The 17,260-nt window shown below is 36.8% G+C and overlaps 2 protein-coding genes across 2 annotated transcripts; both read left to right on the plus strand.

Moving 5' to 3' along the window:
* The first annotated feature begins 1,267 nt into the window (after positions 1-1,267).
* LOC131699528 (uncharacterized) lies at positions 1,268-9,609 on the plus strand. The gene is made up of 4 exons (XM_058996610.1): positions 1,268-1,312; positions 5,163-5,349; positions 5,889-6,194; positions 9,394-9,609. The coding sequence occupies exons 1-4, from the start codon at positions 1,268-1,270 to the stop codon at positions 9,522-9,524; spliced, it is 669 nt and encodes a 222-aa protein (XP_058852593.1). The 3' UTR covers positions 9,525-9,609.
* A 5,506-nt stretch (positions 9,610-15,115) lies between these two features.
* On the plus strand, positions 15,116-17,104 carry LOC131699529 (T-cell surface antigen CD2-like). The gene is made up of 2 exons (XM_058996611.1): positions 15,116-15,430; positions 16,764-17,104. The coding sequence occupies exons 1-2, from the start codon at positions 15,367-15,369 to the stop codon at positions 17,102-17,104; spliced, it is 405 nt and encodes a 134-aa protein (XP_058852594.1). The 5' UTR covers positions 15,116-15,366.
* The last annotated feature ends 156 nt before the right edge of the window (positions 17,105-17,260 follow it).

Here is a 17,260-nt window from a genome sequence, read left to right on the forward strand (position 1 = left end):
GAAGGCTCAAAATACACTAAGTCAAACAGTTCCTTATATAATCAGTTTTTGCACAGAGTTCATGACTTGTGGTAATTCTTATCTTCCTTAGTCAGCTCAAACCAACCGTTGTCTACTGACTTTTCTGATTGGTTGATTTTTCTAGTTGCTAGGGAGAGAGTGTCTATCAGGTCCCACAAAGTTGATTCCCCTAATACAAGAATATTAGCTTAGTGACTGGGGAGAAAAGAGGAATTATCGCTGTCTCAAAATATTATCATTTGAGACAGTGTCCTATTCTCATGTCGCTGGCTCATGCACTTCTCTGAAAACAGGGCTGCTGACCCTTGGCCACATTCCAGTGTGTTAGTTCAACATTGTAAATCTAATACTTTGTTAACATCAAACTTCATATAATATCATTATTCAGGTTATACAAATCACAGAAATCATCAAAACACATTAAATTAAAACTCTTCGTACGATTAGTCTAAATTACTATGATTAGTCCGAGTTATTCTAACACAGGATCTACCACATTAAGTCAGTAGAACCTGGTGAATGTATGTGGAGTAGCCCAGCTAGCCGCAGTACATATATCATTCAATTAGGCTTCTCTAAAGCATGCCCATGAAGTCGCCACTCCTCTAGTAGAGTGTGCAGCTACCCGCCCAGGTGGGGGTAAGCTGACATTATTATACGCAGTCGAAACTGTACCCATAATCCAGTGGGACAATTGCTGCTGGACAGGGTGTGACCGAGGGTCCTTTCACCATGACAGATGAAGAGCTGGTCAGACTGATGCCGCACTCTCATTCTATCTACATAACTTCTCAATACCCAAACAGGGCAGAGGGAATTCAATCTCTGGTCCGTCTCCTCCGCAAAGGGAGGGGGATGGAAACCCTCTAGTTTCACTGATTGATTCAAGTGAAAAGCCATAATCACCTTAGGGAGGAAAGCAGGGTTTGTGCGCAACGATACCGTTTCTATTGTCCCACATACGCAAACAGGAAATGTGCATGGACCGAGCCTGTAGCTCACTGACCCACTTAGCGGAGATGATGGCTAAAAGAAAGGCTGTCTTCATAGAGAGATATTTCAACTCTATGGCATGTATAGGCTCAAACGGGGCCTTAGTGAGGCCTCGAATACCACGTCTAGACTCCATTCGGGGAAAATGTCCTTCTTAGGATGACGTATCCGCCGAGCACCCTTCAGAAAATGGGTCGCTAGTATTATATGAGCGCCTAGGGACACTGAGTAAATGGGGACATGACATGCAGATATGGCTGCCAGGTACACTTTCAGCATAGAGGGGGATCTACCTGCTGTAAGGGTGTTTTTTTTTATACTGCAAGCAGAAAAACAATAGTAATAGACAACCTGTAGGGGCAGATTAGGCCGTGCACAGCGAGTGTGCGAGCCGAGGCCGCCCAGAGTACTCGCCTCAACAGCAGGAACAGTGGAAGCTGGGTCCCGCTGGAGGATACATCTCTCTCTCTGATATTTTTCAAAGCTGCCAAGGCAGAGGAAAAATAGAAAAACACAGGCAGCAAGCTGCAAGATTAGTAGAAGCAGACTACAGTCGCTAGGCAATGTAGGCTTGTGGCAATGTGCCCCGCCCCTGTGTGCATTTGTGTGTTATATGTTGTATGTTGCGTATGTTAATGTTGGTGTATAGAGATGGCTGCACGGGATATAAATGGGTGTGTGCAGCACGAGTTATTTAAAATGTATAATTGTATTTAGGCACGGGATTGCACATCACTTCACGTGCATTTAAAGTATATAATATGTGAGCACGAGGTTGCACATAATTAATTCACGTGCTGGGATTCAAGTGAATAATTAATTAGTAATTGAATCCCAGCACAACAGTATGCACGTTTTACTCACTCGGGGTTGTGTGTTCGGAGAGTGGAGAACGGGTGTGGAGAGGAGAAATCAAAGTGAAATAACGTAAATAATAAGCGTTTAAACTCACCGTGTTTGTGTGTCTGTCCGTGCACCGTTTGTTAAGTGTTAGTCCGTTTTGTTTGTCTATTTATTTTTGGCCTCAAGTGCCGTGTCCTGTGTTTTGTTTTGTTCAAACCTTTTATTTTACAATAAACCGGCGCAAGCAAGTGTCTTCATCATTTCATCCACCGTCTGTCTGTGTCCTCCTTTCTGGTCTGACGTCATTCACAAAGCCACCCTGTGACAAGGCTGTTAAAATAATATATTTTATTTTATTTTTAAAAAACGGTGCGCAGTTGCATGGCGTTTGCTCAGGCTTCAGCTGAGTTCTGATTCTGGGGAAGTGGCAAGCTGATTTTCAGCAAACCAATTACAAGGGAATTACATAAACTTGAAGAGATGGGCTCTTTTTAAGAGACAATCTAACAACTGGAAGAGGTTAGTATATACCCACCTTACTTGCCTGGTAGTGAGAGGCAAAAGAGGATATGAGCTCCATGGAGTGACTATTTATTCCCTCGGTAGGCAGGACCGAGGACCCTATCGGGAGCTTTGGTATAAAGTGCTCAGTGAATACCTGACCTGTGGCAAGCATATCCGAATGGTTGGTGGTCATCTTTGAGTTGAAAGGGAACTTTTTTTGAATCACCTAGAACTTTAAGATTGAGATATAATTTTACAAAAAAAAAATACATAAACATAATTTAGATTTTTTATTTAACATCACATGAATAAAGAAACTACAAAATGATTTTGCAAAAGTCTACTGGAAGCCTTAAAAGTAGTACAGTATCTCACGTTGGATTTTTAAATGTCAGTTTTTCGTTAAGTATATGGAATTCAATATGTTAATGTAACATTATTCAACAAGTTTCATTCCACTTTATAAAGCAAAATTAGTTCATTCTATAGGGTGATAGCTTTGGCCATAGCTGTATGTGGAGATACAAATGTTTAATTATGTGGTATGTGTTTTGTGATTATGTTGAAAGATACAGACTTTAGTGCTCATAAGAGAAGGGTTGCAAAATAGATTTGATGTGTTCGTGTTTTTAGCACTATGCAAATCTGCTTGGGGGAAATAAGGAGTGGCTTCAGTCAGTTACTTTGAAGAAACAACTAACACATATTCACTGCAATCATAAAACAGTTGAAGATTGCTAACAATATTGCAACTGTTGCCATCAACCAGAAAGCTGTGCTGGACCTGCTGTACAATGATAAACCTTAACAAATTCATTCCTTATTGGCTCTTCTTGTTTTCTTTAAATGCATACGGTAAGCAACTTTCTTATTATTTATGTATCTAATCAGTTTAGAAACATGTTCAATAATCCAAAGAAAGTAATCATGATCTCTATTTACTTGTATTTGTTTTGCATAACACACACATATACATTACATGGGTATAGCTAGCTATTAATTTCCATTAAAATCAATGGTATTACAAATACACTAGCACCTATTTAATATAGTTTTATTTTTATTATTATTACTATTTGCAGCCCACAAAGCAGGGAGCAGATACTAAAATGTAGCTTTCTGTCCATCTTTCACACTGCATAACGCATAAACTAAATAAGGTATGGAGGTCATTGTCACACAGGTAGACTAAAGCATATACAAGGAGTGTGGACAACTTTTTTTTAGGGCAGCAGTGTGGAGTAGTGGTTAGGGCTCTGGACTCTTGACCGGAGGGTCATGGGTTCAATCCCCAGTCGGGGACACTGCTGTTGTACCCTTGAGCAAGGTACTTTACCTAGATTGCTCCAGTAAAAAACCCAACTGTATAAATGGGTAATTGTATGTAAAAATAATGTGATATCTTGTAACAATTGTAAGTCGCCCTGGATAAGGGTTTCTGCTAAGAAATAAATAATAATAACTTTTGTCTTTTGACCTCCAGGTCAAGGTCACAGAATACCAAACTGATTCTCTCTTTTTGACATTCTTACAATATGAGTAGAATTAAGCAGTGAGGTAGTGTAATGAATGACCCCTACTGGCCGAATAGGCACATTGTATGTGTGCATAAAAGACATGACTAAAAACCCCACTATGGGGGCATTCCCCTTTAGTGAAACTGTAGCATGTCTGTCTGTAGTGCCAAGGGTCAATAGTTCAAATCCAGACCACAGTGAATGTAAAAATAAAATATAATTAATAAAATGCATCACAGTACAAACTTGTTTCCTATTGTATTTGAAGTGAATCACAAGTAGCCTCAGTTTTTACGGCAAGCCAAATGATCATTTAGAAATACTTGAAATTGCATTTTAAGATATCTTGAGGTATTTAGAGATATCTGTAAATCATTTGCAGATATATTGAAATGAATTTGAGATATCTGTAAATAAGTCATTTTGAATATATCTTCATTTCATTTTGAGACATCTAAAAATGAAATAGAGAGATCTCAAATTGATTTACAGATATATTTAAATAATATGTTTTGCTAGTATGGTACGCCAAACTGTCTTTTAGAGATATCTCTAAATAACTTTCTGTTCATTTAGAGATATCTCTAAATTATTTTAAGACATCTCAAAATGAACAGGAAGTTATTGAATCACCTCATTTGATTTTCCACCTAACATAGCTTATGTCTCACACCTTCAGTATAATTCTTATATATATATAAAATGTATATTTTTTAAAATGTCTAATTTATTGAAAAGTATACTAGTTTAATGTCCAGCCACATTGTGTTTGAGGATCCTGCTCTTGGAGTTTGGAGACTGCTAGCAATACTGTAAATTTAAAAATAAAAAAAGAACTGACCAAATATCTGGGCAACTGTTGCCATTCACCGAGTTTCAAGCTTTGAAACTTGCATTACAAAACGTATTTGCTTTCTACATTATCTTAATACGACAAACACTGTATATGAAAAAAAAACGTTGCTATATAGCCTACTGTACCTGTTGCTTATGTGCATTTGAAATAAAAACAAAACCAAAAAAACTCTATTACAAAATGATTCAGTACCATTTGCCAATCAGCTTCCAGTTCTAGTGGGCTTCTATGAGATGGTAGATGCCTGCTGGAACGTCACAGCACCAACTGTGATTCAAACTTAAAAAGCAACCAGTTCTGTACACACACTACCAAATCAGCCAATCCTGTCAGCTCTACTCATCAACAACAACAAGCCAAGCAGTGTTGCCAGATCACAGGGTTTCCCTCCAGATCCAGATGAGTCGTAGTTTTTCTTCTCCCGCCAGCCCACAGCCTGCAAGTGGTTTCTGGCGAAGCTGTGGACCAACTCCTGGCTGTCCTGCAGTAGCCTGGCATGCTCCGGTCTGGGTGGTTCAGCGGAGGGGTCCAGCAGCCGACCGAACACTATCTCAGCAGGGGTGCCAAGTTCCTGGCCCAACATCAAGAGCGGGAGGGTTCAGGAGCTGGAGTCCTGTAATGCTGAGTGGCAAGCCAGGAGGATGAGGGGCAGTTGGACGCAGCTTAAAGATTAGAACACAAATACAGTCCTGTGAAAGACACCTTTGTGTGCTTGGGTTTCAAGTCTCATTTCACTGTCTTTGGTTGTAGCAGGAATCCACACACACAGACACAGGCAGCTGGCAAGCAGGCTAGGAAACAGGGAAAGATGAGGGAGACAGACGGTAACTTTCTAAAGATGGGGGTTTAGTTTCTCAAAGAATTTTACTCCAGATCACATTAACATGGTTCTTTCAGAAAGTAAAAAAATGTATTACAATAAAGTTACTAAAACAGAAATAAACAACCCAGGCATTTAATTTAGGGGTTTGTAAGTCATCTGAAGTTATTTCATAATTGTTTAAGAATACATTTGTGTTTTTGTCTTTTTTTCTAATTAGCATAACAATTGGGAATTTTCTGTAATAATCTTATTTTAAAAGGGCTATGTGGGTTTGGCATATCACATTGTACCACAACAGAAACTCTTAACTTCTAATATCTTTTTTTCTCAGTTATTGCAGAAAATATAAGAGTGTCTGTATATGGAGCCCTGGGGGACTCTGTGCATCTGCACTTCAATACGACCTTGAACAGCAGTGCTGAGGTGCAATGGAAGCGGGGAGTCTATCGCATTGGTGTGTTTAAGAATAACAGCGTGGCCTTAAATAATCCTTATATAAACAGGGCTGAGATTTTTGCTAATGGAACCCTCAGACTGGACAGGACTCAGAAAGATGATTCAGGAGATTACTCTGTGGATGTGTTTAATACTGATGGAACTAGCATATTTAAGAGAAGCATGCAGGTTTATATTCAAGGTGAGTTGCCACTTCTCAAGTTAAACATGTCTTAAACAAGTGCAGAGATAAATACCTTGATTTCTAATGTTTTAAGAGAAATGTAAACTATGTCATAAAAGTATGATATGTTATTTAAAAAAGTCAAATTCTCATTTAAGGATTTATTTTTCAGGTATGTTTATGATAAGACAAGTACATAAAAGCAATAATAACAAATGGTTACTTTTACAAGCTATGGCATTTTGTATAGATATACACCCATGCAGCCCAAACTAAAAACAACATATCAGTAAATAAATAAATAAATAAATCTGTATACTAAATTATGATGAACAATGATCATATCTACATACTGTACCATGCTAAATGGCATCACCCCTTTAAGAAAGTATAAATGCTCAGCAATTTTAATGCTCAGCAATTAGAGTTATGGTCAGAAGACTGCGAGATAGAGCCTGGATTTAAACTCCAGCTAAAAATCGGTACATTTACTATTTAGAAATCTTGTCATAAACTCCTTTGAGATTTAGAAACCTGATTTGTTGTTTTCTGATCTGAGGACCTACAGTATAGAATAGTAGGTAACTGATCTGTGGATCTGTATGGGGGCATACAAAAAAGAAAGATTCGAGATAAGTCTGAATTATGAATTCATTTATTCAATATGTACTGGAGAAGGTACTGTATATTCGTGTATCTTTTTTAAGGGGGGGGGGGGGTTGATGTAAATACATGTACTGACTCCTGAATGGATAGGATATCGGCTTGTAACACTCAACCTGTTATTACCTCAGGAGTGAAAATAGGGAGAGGCAATCCATAGCTTTCATGCTTTGTTTTACAGTTTAAATATTTTATTCCTTTCTGATTTTTTTTTTCTTTTCAGTTCCTTCAACATTTATCAGAGTACATGGTCGATATATTATCGTCTATTGTTTTAACATTAAGTGCTGTATAGTAAATGAGTTGAAAACACACAGAACAAAAGTAGATAGATTATTTCCCCGGTTTATTTAAATATAAACAAGAGCTGCTATTTGAATTATATTATATACCACATGGATCTTAACTTTATTAATCCTATATGTAACCGGGTTATATCAACGATAATTGTGTGAAAAGGTGGTTAAAACAAAAGTAAAACAGTGACAATTGGGAATGCAAAACCTTTTGCAGTAAACAGTTTAAATGTGCACTGTGTGGGGTTAGAGGTGGACCCCAATTAGCAAATCTTTTGAGTCCAAATTGTTATTAGCACCAGTCAGGAAAAAAATAAGTCTGCTTAAGACTAAATATATGAATAATAAATAGAAAACAAAAACCAGGGAACTTAACCCTCTATTGCACCACGTCAAGCACCAATGACAAAGAGAAAAACTGTTTATTTTACTACTGAAAAACATTTGTTAGATTGTATTGTACTTTGTTATGTACAGATTACTCATCTTCTATCCAAAAAAACTGTTGGGATTAGTCATGTGATCATCCTGACTGGTAACCAAGGAATCAAACACAATCTCTGCCACCTGTTGAAGCACATGGCATAACAGTCACATGCTAAGTTCATTTTTGTGTGTAAAACATTATATAAACAAAATGGAAAATATATTTTTAGTTTTTTTTTAAAGTGTTGTGCCAGAGCAGAAAGCATTTTACGGATAATTTGAAGACATAAGATGTCATGTATGTCATTTATAAATTACATTATGCAAATTCAGTAAATATCATGAACACTATCACTGATTTTATACACATTGTGATCATCTCTTTTGGCAGGCTAATCTGCCTGCCAAGTTCTTATGGCAGGCAGATTAGCTACAGCAGTCCCTGAAAATAGCGATGGCAGTGATGCTAGTGATGGTAGTTCAGATGAGGAAAGAATAGAAGATTCCTATGTTCTGTTTGAACAGCAAAATAATGGCAAAGAGAAAAGCAGTGAAGAGAGCCTAACTGAAAATGATGATGAAGAGTCACTACCATCATCATTCTTTGGAGATACAGTGTCTGCACTCATTACCCAGCTCCCCTTTGGAAATGTAAACTTCCTCAGGTAGATGAAGTGCATTCTCCTAATTTGTATTTCAGACAGATGTTCACAACAGACGGCATACAAAACATTGTTGAACAGTCAAACTTGTATGCCCTTCAAAAGAAAATAAACTCACATTTGCAGTGCACCATGAAAGAGCAATTTATTGGAGCTACTTTTTACATGTCCACTTTTGGACTCACTAGAACTTCAATGTTCTGGAAGCCAGAATGTAGAATCCCTCAAATTGCTGATGTCTTGTCTTTGAAGAGGTGGGAACAAATAAATGCATATCTTCACTTCTATGATAATTCTATCCAGATAGCAGCTGAAGACGACCCAATTATATCATTTAATTATAGCATTTGACTTGTTAAACCTGGAGTGGAATGGCCCTCCAGGACTGTGATTGGACACCCCGGTTTTACATCTATAGACAAAATAGTCTTGAATTCATAAGTGTCATTGTCATTGTCAAGTTATGGATAAGACCTATTTTGTGAAAACAAATAAAACTTCATAGAAAATAGCATCCAATTAAATGGAACACAAAACTAATGAAATTGTGTATGTTTTAATACTTCCATTTGTGTTTGAAATGGGACAAAATCATCTGTGGAAAGAATAAAATAAATACATACATTTAAAGGAATGTATTTGCATTTGCATTTATGAATTATGCAATACATTTTCCATGTATCAAACTAATATTGTATCATTTCATTCTTGTGTTGGAATTATTCTTTTAAAAAAATTATTAACCGTAGTTGCACATTGTCATGTATAAATGACACTCATCCTAAAAAAAAGGTCAAAGGTCAAATATGTAATATTTAGGTATCAGATGAATTCTTGGGTACAATGAAGTCAAAATACCAATCGATTTATTTTTTTGTCAGTTAATCATAATTTGTGCAATAGAGGGTTAAACAAAAAATCTATTCATCGCAGACTATACCAAGACAAGAGCTTGTCATCCCACTGTGTTATATAAACTGGATGAATGTTTTTACAGTTGTATTACATTCAATTTTTCCAATGCTTTTTTGTAATTTCAAAATATTATTATTATTATTACAAATTGTGCTGTACATTTTAACAATAACTATTTTATGAGTGATTATTTATTTTTCATTTTTCTATAACTTTGCCTTTATGTGGTTTTCTCTCTCTCACTCTGTTTTTTAGGGGAGGATAAAGCGATTCAAGTGAGATTAGTTTATGGTTCCCTTGCCTTTGTGATCCTCACCATCTTCCCTATAACTCTTCACTGCAATTCCTGGAAATCAAATAGTAAAGGAAAACAGAGTGTTGAATAACTTTACAATACTTTAAAGTACTTTAATATAATGTATTTCATAATATTTGAGTATCATCCATATCCATCATTACTTAAACACAATAGAGCTGTCAGTATATATATATATATATATATATATATATATATATATATATATATATATATACACATACCAGTGTGCAAAGGTCTTAGATATGTTGCACTTTCCTACTCTGATGCATTATGAATTATGAGCATCAACAATTTACTCAAAGCCTCCACTAGTGTTTTCTACTATTATAACAACCTTGACTTGCATAAAGAAGGAAAAACACTGAGTGAAATAGCTCGCATCACTCGATTTTCAAGGTGTGGTATCCAAAGTATAATCCACAAGTACAGAGAAACATCATCTATAATTGACAAACCCAGGACTGGAAGACCTAAAAAGCTGTCTAACAAGGATGAGCAATACTTGAAGATAATATCCTTAAGGAACAGAAACAAGCCAAGTGTTGAATTGACAACAGAACTGGCAGAAGGCAAAGGTGTCGTTGTCCATCAAATCAACAGTATGAAGGTCACTCTTGAAATCAGGACTTAAAGGATGTGTTGCAGTAAGAATACCTCTGTTAAGAAAGGGGAACAAGACTAAAAGGCTAAAATATGCACAAGAACACAGAAATTGGACTATGGAACAATGGTCAAAGGTGCTTTGGACTGTTGATGGATGGACAACGACACCTGTGCCTTCTGCCAGTTCTGTTGTCAATTCAACGCTTGTCTTCTTTCTATTCCTTAACTCACCCTGTAGGAATTACATTGCCTGTGTTATGTATTATAAATCATGCATGAGAAATCAACCAATCACCTTTAAGGATTTTTCAACATTCCAGGCCCTTATCTTGAATGTCATCCTGTGCATCGTTCTAAGGAGTTCCTGAGGACAATATCATTTTTGTATTTTCTAGTAAGTTCATAAGTTGGACAGCAATCAATTTAGAATATATTATTGCTGAAATCTAAGAAAGCTATTGTAATTATTGTAAATAGTATTGTAAGTTATGAATTTAATCTATAACCACTTCAACATGTGATCAGAGTGGTTAAGTTGATTTTTCAATAGCATTGGCTTTTTATATTGATGCTATAAATTGTTTAAGTATTAATGCATTGTTTTCAGTGCATGTGAGTTAAATATAAGTTAAACATCTATTTAATTTTTTATAAAGTTTATTTTGCTTTTTTACTGCCCATTGTTAATGAATGTGTGATTACTGCTGACTGCTGTATCTCTGTATTTCCCCTTGCTGTATTATTGCAAATAATTATACAGACGTGCTCAAATTTGTTGGTACCCTTACAGCTCATTGAAATAATGCTTCATTCCTCCTGAAAAGTGATGAAATTAAAAGCTATTTTATCATGTATACTTGCATGCCTTTGGTATGTCATAGAATAAAGCAAAGAAGCTGTGAAAAGAGATGAATTATTGCTTATTCTACAAAGATATTCTAAAATGGCCTGGACACATTTGTTGGTACCCCTTAGAAAAGATAATAAATAATTGGATTATAGTGATATTTCAAACTAATTAGATTCTTTAATTAGTATCACACATGTCTCCAATCTTGTAATCAGTCATTCAGCCTATTTAAATGGAGAAAAGTAGTCACTGTGCTGTTTGGTATCATTGTGTGCACCACACTGAACATGGACCAGAGAAAGCAAAGGAGAGAGTTGTCTGAGGAGATCAGAAAGAAAATAATAGACAGGCATGGTAAAGGTAAAGGCTACAAGACCATCTCCAAGCAGCTTGATGTTCCTGTGACAACAGTTGCAAATATTATTAAGAAGTTTAAGGTCCATGGAACTGTAGCCAACCTCCCTGGGCGCGGCTGCAAGAGGAAAATTGACCCCAGAGTGAACAGAAGGATAGTGCGAATGGTAGAAAAAGAACCAAGGATAACTGCCAAAGAGATACAAGCTGAACTCCAAGGTGAAGGTACGTCAGTTTCTGATCGCACCATCCGTCGCTTTTTGAGCGAAAGTGGGCTCCATGGAAGAAGACCCAGGAGGACTCCACTTTTGAATGAAAAACATAAAAAAGCCAGACTGGAATTTGCTAAAATGCATATTGACAAGCCACAATCCTTCTGGGAGAATGTCCTTTGGACAGATGAGTCAAAACTGGAGCTTTTTGGCAAGTCACATCAGCTCTATGTTCACAGACGAAAAAATGAAGCTTTCAAAGAAAAGAACACCATACCTACAGTGAAACATGGAGGAGGCTCGGTTATGTTTTGGGGCTGCTTTGCTGCGCCTGGCACAGGGTGCCTTGAATCTGTGCAGGGCACAATGAAATCTCAAGACTATCAAGGCATTCTGGAGCGAAACGTACTGCCCAGTGTCAGAAAGCTCTGTCTCAGTTGCAGGTTATGGGTCCTCCAACAGGATAATGACCCAAAACACACAGCTAAAAGCACCCAAGAATGGATAAGAACAAAACATTGGACTATTCTGAAGTGGTCTTCTATGAGTCCTGATCTGAATCCTATCGAACATCTATGGAAAGAGCTGAAACTTGCAGTCTGGAGAAGGCACCCATCAAACCTGAGACAGCTGGAGCAGTTTGCTCAGGAAGAGTGGGCCAAACTACCTGTTAACAGGTGCAGAAGTCTCATTGAGAGCTACAGAAAACGTTTGATTGCAGTGATTGCCTTTAAAGGTTGTGCAACAAAATATTAGGTTAGCGGTCCCATCATTTTTGTCCATGCCATTTTCATTTGTTTTCTTATTTACAATATTATGTTGAATAAAAAATCAAAAGCAAAGTCTGATTTCTATTAAATATGGAATAAACAATGGTGGATGCCAATTACTTTTGTCAGTTTCAAGTTATTTCAGAGAAAATTGTGCATTCTTCATTTTTTGTGGAGGGGTACCAACAAATTTGAGCACGTCTGTACATTTGTATTGTTTGTGTACCACAATTAAAAGATGCCTTTGTAATCTGTAATCAGTTATAATTAATCTGTAATCATTCCTCAGTAAACCATATTTCAGGCTCACTGGCATTTGGTAAAATACTTCTTGCCACTGTATATGCTGTGATTCTGGGACGCCAGAATCACCGTCGAGCCCTCTTGAGGTGTCGTGGGCTAGTCGACGAAACACCGAGAATGGAAGGTACCCACTTGAAGACCCCAGAGATGTACCCTACTTCGCTCCATCCAGATGGTTGTCATGCTGATGCGCTGGGGAGACCGCACTGTGGTTGATCCCCGGAGCCAGCATCGCAGCCGTTGTGTGTGCTGATGCGCCAGGGAGACAAATAAGCTGATCCCTGGAGCCAGCATTACACTTCAGCCATCAACACCAGACAGAAGGACATCTACATCATCATATGGAAGGAAACACAAATAGATGGAGACACAGATGGATCACATTAGTTTACTGTAACGCTACGTCTTAGTTGGTGCTTATCTTGGCGAGAGCCGGGTTCAAATCAGCATGAAGTTTTAACATCTACTCTCGTATAATAGAAATCAAGCAGCATGTTCAATACTATAGCTGCATTAATCTATTAAATAATATAGATCACATAATAGCTTTTGAGTGGTTCATTTGTTCTTAATTTCCCCTACAAATGGGGTTCTGTTAGTGATTGGTGCCACTTTGAATGCACAGTGCAGTTATTTCTCCATCTGACATCAAAAAATGCAAGAGGGGCAATGTAACTGCCCATACAGCTTCTGAGCACTGCCAGTGAGAGGAGGTAAAAACCTCATATGTGTGTAACTGCCCATACAGCTTCTGAGCACTGCCAGCGAGAGGAGGTTAAAACCTCATATGCCAACAAGCCTGGCTCTTTGGCAGAGTGACACACTTTCTTCTGAAGTACAGCTGCAGGGTTTAAATCTTCTACTGCATGTGTGGCAAAGGGATCTTGCCATATTAACAGTTCAGCAATCTAAGGCAAAGGAGGGTATTTATCTCAGAACAGAGAGGCATGTGGGCTTCTGGAGAGCCCATTAAAATCTTGTATTGCTAACCCTTTTTTAATGCTGCAAGACCGGAAGACACCCCCACGCCGTGTTATAAATAAATACTGAGTTTCCTGAAGACTGTAGTTACCTGACTGTAGTTTTTTGTCTCATTTTTTCAAAGGGGTCAAGAATCACCTCAGCATTTTTATTAAAACCCCTCTTAACTGCAGTCATGGGCTGGGTTCATTATAGATCTATGCACATACTGTTCAGTTATGTAAGAAAAGATACAGTAACATTTCATTTGTCTTAATCAATGATCCTAAAGCAACTGTCAAACGGTCGTAATAATTTCTTGAATCAGCAGAGGGCCCTGTTAGATCAAACTATTGAGCTTCCGGGGTATACAAAACACTAGTGCCATTATCCAATAAAGTGACATCTCAGTTTTTTTTTCTTCGAATTTACCATAATTATAAATACATAACTAGACTCTTTTAAATCCCATAAAAATACAATTTCAAGTACAAGTTGAATAATGTCAGTTTCCGGAGGTAACTATCTCTCATAGATATTTAAGGTTAAGAAATCTTGTCATTGGTTGTAAAGTGTGGAGACTTCACACATTAGTCTCTTTAAATATTTGCAAGCAGGGATATACTTGGAGACGATTTGGTAGAACATGAGAAAAAGGGAGAATGAAATCTTCAGAGGAGTAAAGTTCACCACATGCAGTCAGAGCACCAGATAGAGACACAGCTTCAGACAGTGGCAAGCATCTCAGATTCAGGAGTAGTAACACGTAGTAATGGACTTGCTGTTTTATTAATGGATAGTTTTAGGCCTTGTTACACACAACCAGCCCCTACATTTATAGAAATAACTAACTAAAAAGTCACCGTTTCAGTGCGTCAGCAGCGGAATCTATGAGTGAGTTGGAAGGAAAATGAAAACAATACAGCCACTTCAGACAGCCTGATTAGGTACTGTACCATAAGAATCTCATGTTCTATTATTATTTCAAAATTATAAAGACAGGCCACATTCAAAGGAGGCTGGAGTCAAAGCCTAGCTTTAAAAGTGTAAGCTATGACATTGTGTTCTGGATATGATCTAGGAATTCAGGGTGAATTCCTCTAAACTATCGAGATATCTGATCAACAGATAATTGTAATTAGCAATTTATCTTCAAGTGCAGTAGTACCCAAAATATTATTCATTTACTAGCAATGCAGAAGGGCGCTGTGCAGCATTTGTTCTTCATTTCACCTTACAAAACAGGATTCTGCAAAGGTGACTGGAAACACTGAACCACCTTGAATGTATTTGTTGGAAATTATCTTAGTTTTTTTTTATATTTTCCTGGAAACTGTGGTGCAATTTAAACATATTTAAAAAGGATTTCTTACTTAAAAAAATAAAAATACAAAGCATTGTTCCATTTCCTCACGCATTTCTGTTTTCTTTGCTCAAACCATATTTATATGTGAACATGGTACCACCCTGAAATTAGCAGAAGACACCAGGGGTGTTTTTGCAAAATGGGAAGATGAGGAAATAAAATAATGTTGAGTGGTTGGTGGTAAGCTAAGCTTGGTTTCAACATTATTTCTCTGACGTATGTTTTGAGAAGCTACTGAAAGACACAAGCCAATATAACGTTAGAAAAAGACCTGTGTCTTGTTTCTCTTTATCTAGGTTTAGTGGAAACCAAGAGTGGCTTTGGGGTGGTTGATAAGGAAAACCAACCATTCAAATAAAGAAAACTTTTAATAATAGTGTGATGTACATGTTGGTCATATTCATTTAGTTCCTGTTTAGGAGAACTATACCTATTTTCATCAGCTACTTTTAAAGCCTTGATGCTTATCTGAACTCTGCACTGGGCGTACAATGGCAAAACTTAATGAATGCATTCCTTTTGGGCTCATCTTGGCTGTTCCTTTAATTGCTTATGGTAAGCATTTTTTAAATATTTACTTGATGTGTTTTGAAACAGACTAAAATAAGTTAAATATGCAATTACATATGTGAGATCACAGTATTCCTATTTTATTCCTATTTGAAGTATTAAAAGATTTGCTTTTGTATTATTTAAATACAACAGTCTTCATCAAACAAATTGAAATCATATTTTTCAGGACTGTTTTTATAAGCAGTTGGGAAAGGTTTTACATATAACACTAATTTACTTAAAAGCAGGCTGAAATAAAAAAGTGAGGCAATGTCTCCAATCCAGTTAGTGTTTTAGGGGGATGTAAATGCAAGCAGTGCAAGTGTTGGTTTGATAAACACATCATCAGTAATCGATAAATAATTAAAAAAAAAAACATAATTCGTAATTTAATGTCCAATTACTATGTAGCCATATGTGTAATTACAAATTAACTAATGCAAAACAGTTGGGGGAGTGTGTTATGCTATGTAGGGTATGCTTTTATTCCTTGGTTGTTGTACCTTGAAGCTCACAGAAGGTTTGTTGTCTCTTCTATTATACTGTTAGTTATCTTCAGGTGTATTTATTTTAGCAGAAAGCTGTTCAAGTCAACATCAGTGCTCCGGATCTTTGGAAAGACAATCAAATACAGATCACTTCAGACAGTGAACTTCACAGTTTAATTAGATCCACCATGAAATGTTCATTCTATCAGTAAAGTGCCTATACAGGTCTAAATATAAGCCACATACACTGTGTTTTAGCTAGTTCTCTTGTGTTTTGTATGGAATATTTTGTTATTAAGTACATTTGGGTGTACATTGTGCCGAATATGAATTGTGTTAAAAACGAATTGCTTTCACATTATGTAACTGACACATTAAAACCAAGACTGCTGGCACATATATCTTTTAAATCCCTTCTTTCTTGCTCAGTTGCTGTCTTCTCATTCCTTTTGTTTACAATGGCTGCCATTCTGTGCTGATATTCATTCAGACACCACCTGGTAACTTTCTAAAGATGGGGGTTTAGTTTCTCAAAGAATTTTACTCCAGATCACATTAACATGGTCCTTTCAGAAAGGAAAACAATGCATTCAATAAAGTTACCAAAACAGAAATAAACAACCCAGGCATTTCATGTAGGGGTTTGTAAGTCGTCTGAAGTTATTTCATAATTGTTTAAGAATCCATTTGTGTTTTTGATTTTTAGAAGAAAAAAAAATAGTATAACAATTGGGTATTTTCTGTAATAATCTTATTTTAAAAAGTCCTGTGTACAGGGCTATGTGGGTTTGGCATATCACATTGTACCACAACAGAAACTCTTAACTTCTAATATCTTTTTTTCTCAGTTACTGCAGAAAATATAAGTGTGCCTGTATATGGAGCCCTGGGGGACTCTGTGTATCTGCACTTCAATACGACCTTGAACAGCAGTGTTGAGGTGCAGTGGAAGCAGGGAGACAAACCCATTGGCATGTTTAAGAATAACAGAATGGCCTTCAATAATCCTTATATAAACAGGACTGAGATTTTTGCTAATGGAACCCTCAGACTGGACAGGACTCAGAAAAATGATTCAGGAGATTACTCTGTGGATGTGTTTAATACTAATGGAACTAGCATATTTAAGGGAAGCATGCAGGTTTATATTCAAGGTGAGTTGCCACTTCTCAAGTTAAACATGTCTTAAACGAGTGCAGAGATAAATACCTTGATTTCTAATGTTTTAAGAGAAATTGAAAGTATGTCATAAAAGTATGACATGTTATTTTAAAAAGTCAAATTCTCATTTAATTACTTATTTTTCAGGTATGTATATGATAGGACAAGTACCAGCAGAAATAAT

This window comes from Acipenser ruthenus, chromosome 22 (assembly GCF_902713425.1).
Source record: "Acipenser ruthenus chromosome 22, fAciRut3.2 maternal haplotype, whole genome shotgun sequence".
Taxonomy (NCBI): Eukaryota; Metazoa; Chordata; class Actinopteri; order Acipenseriformes; family Acipenseridae; genus Acipenser; species Acipenser ruthenus.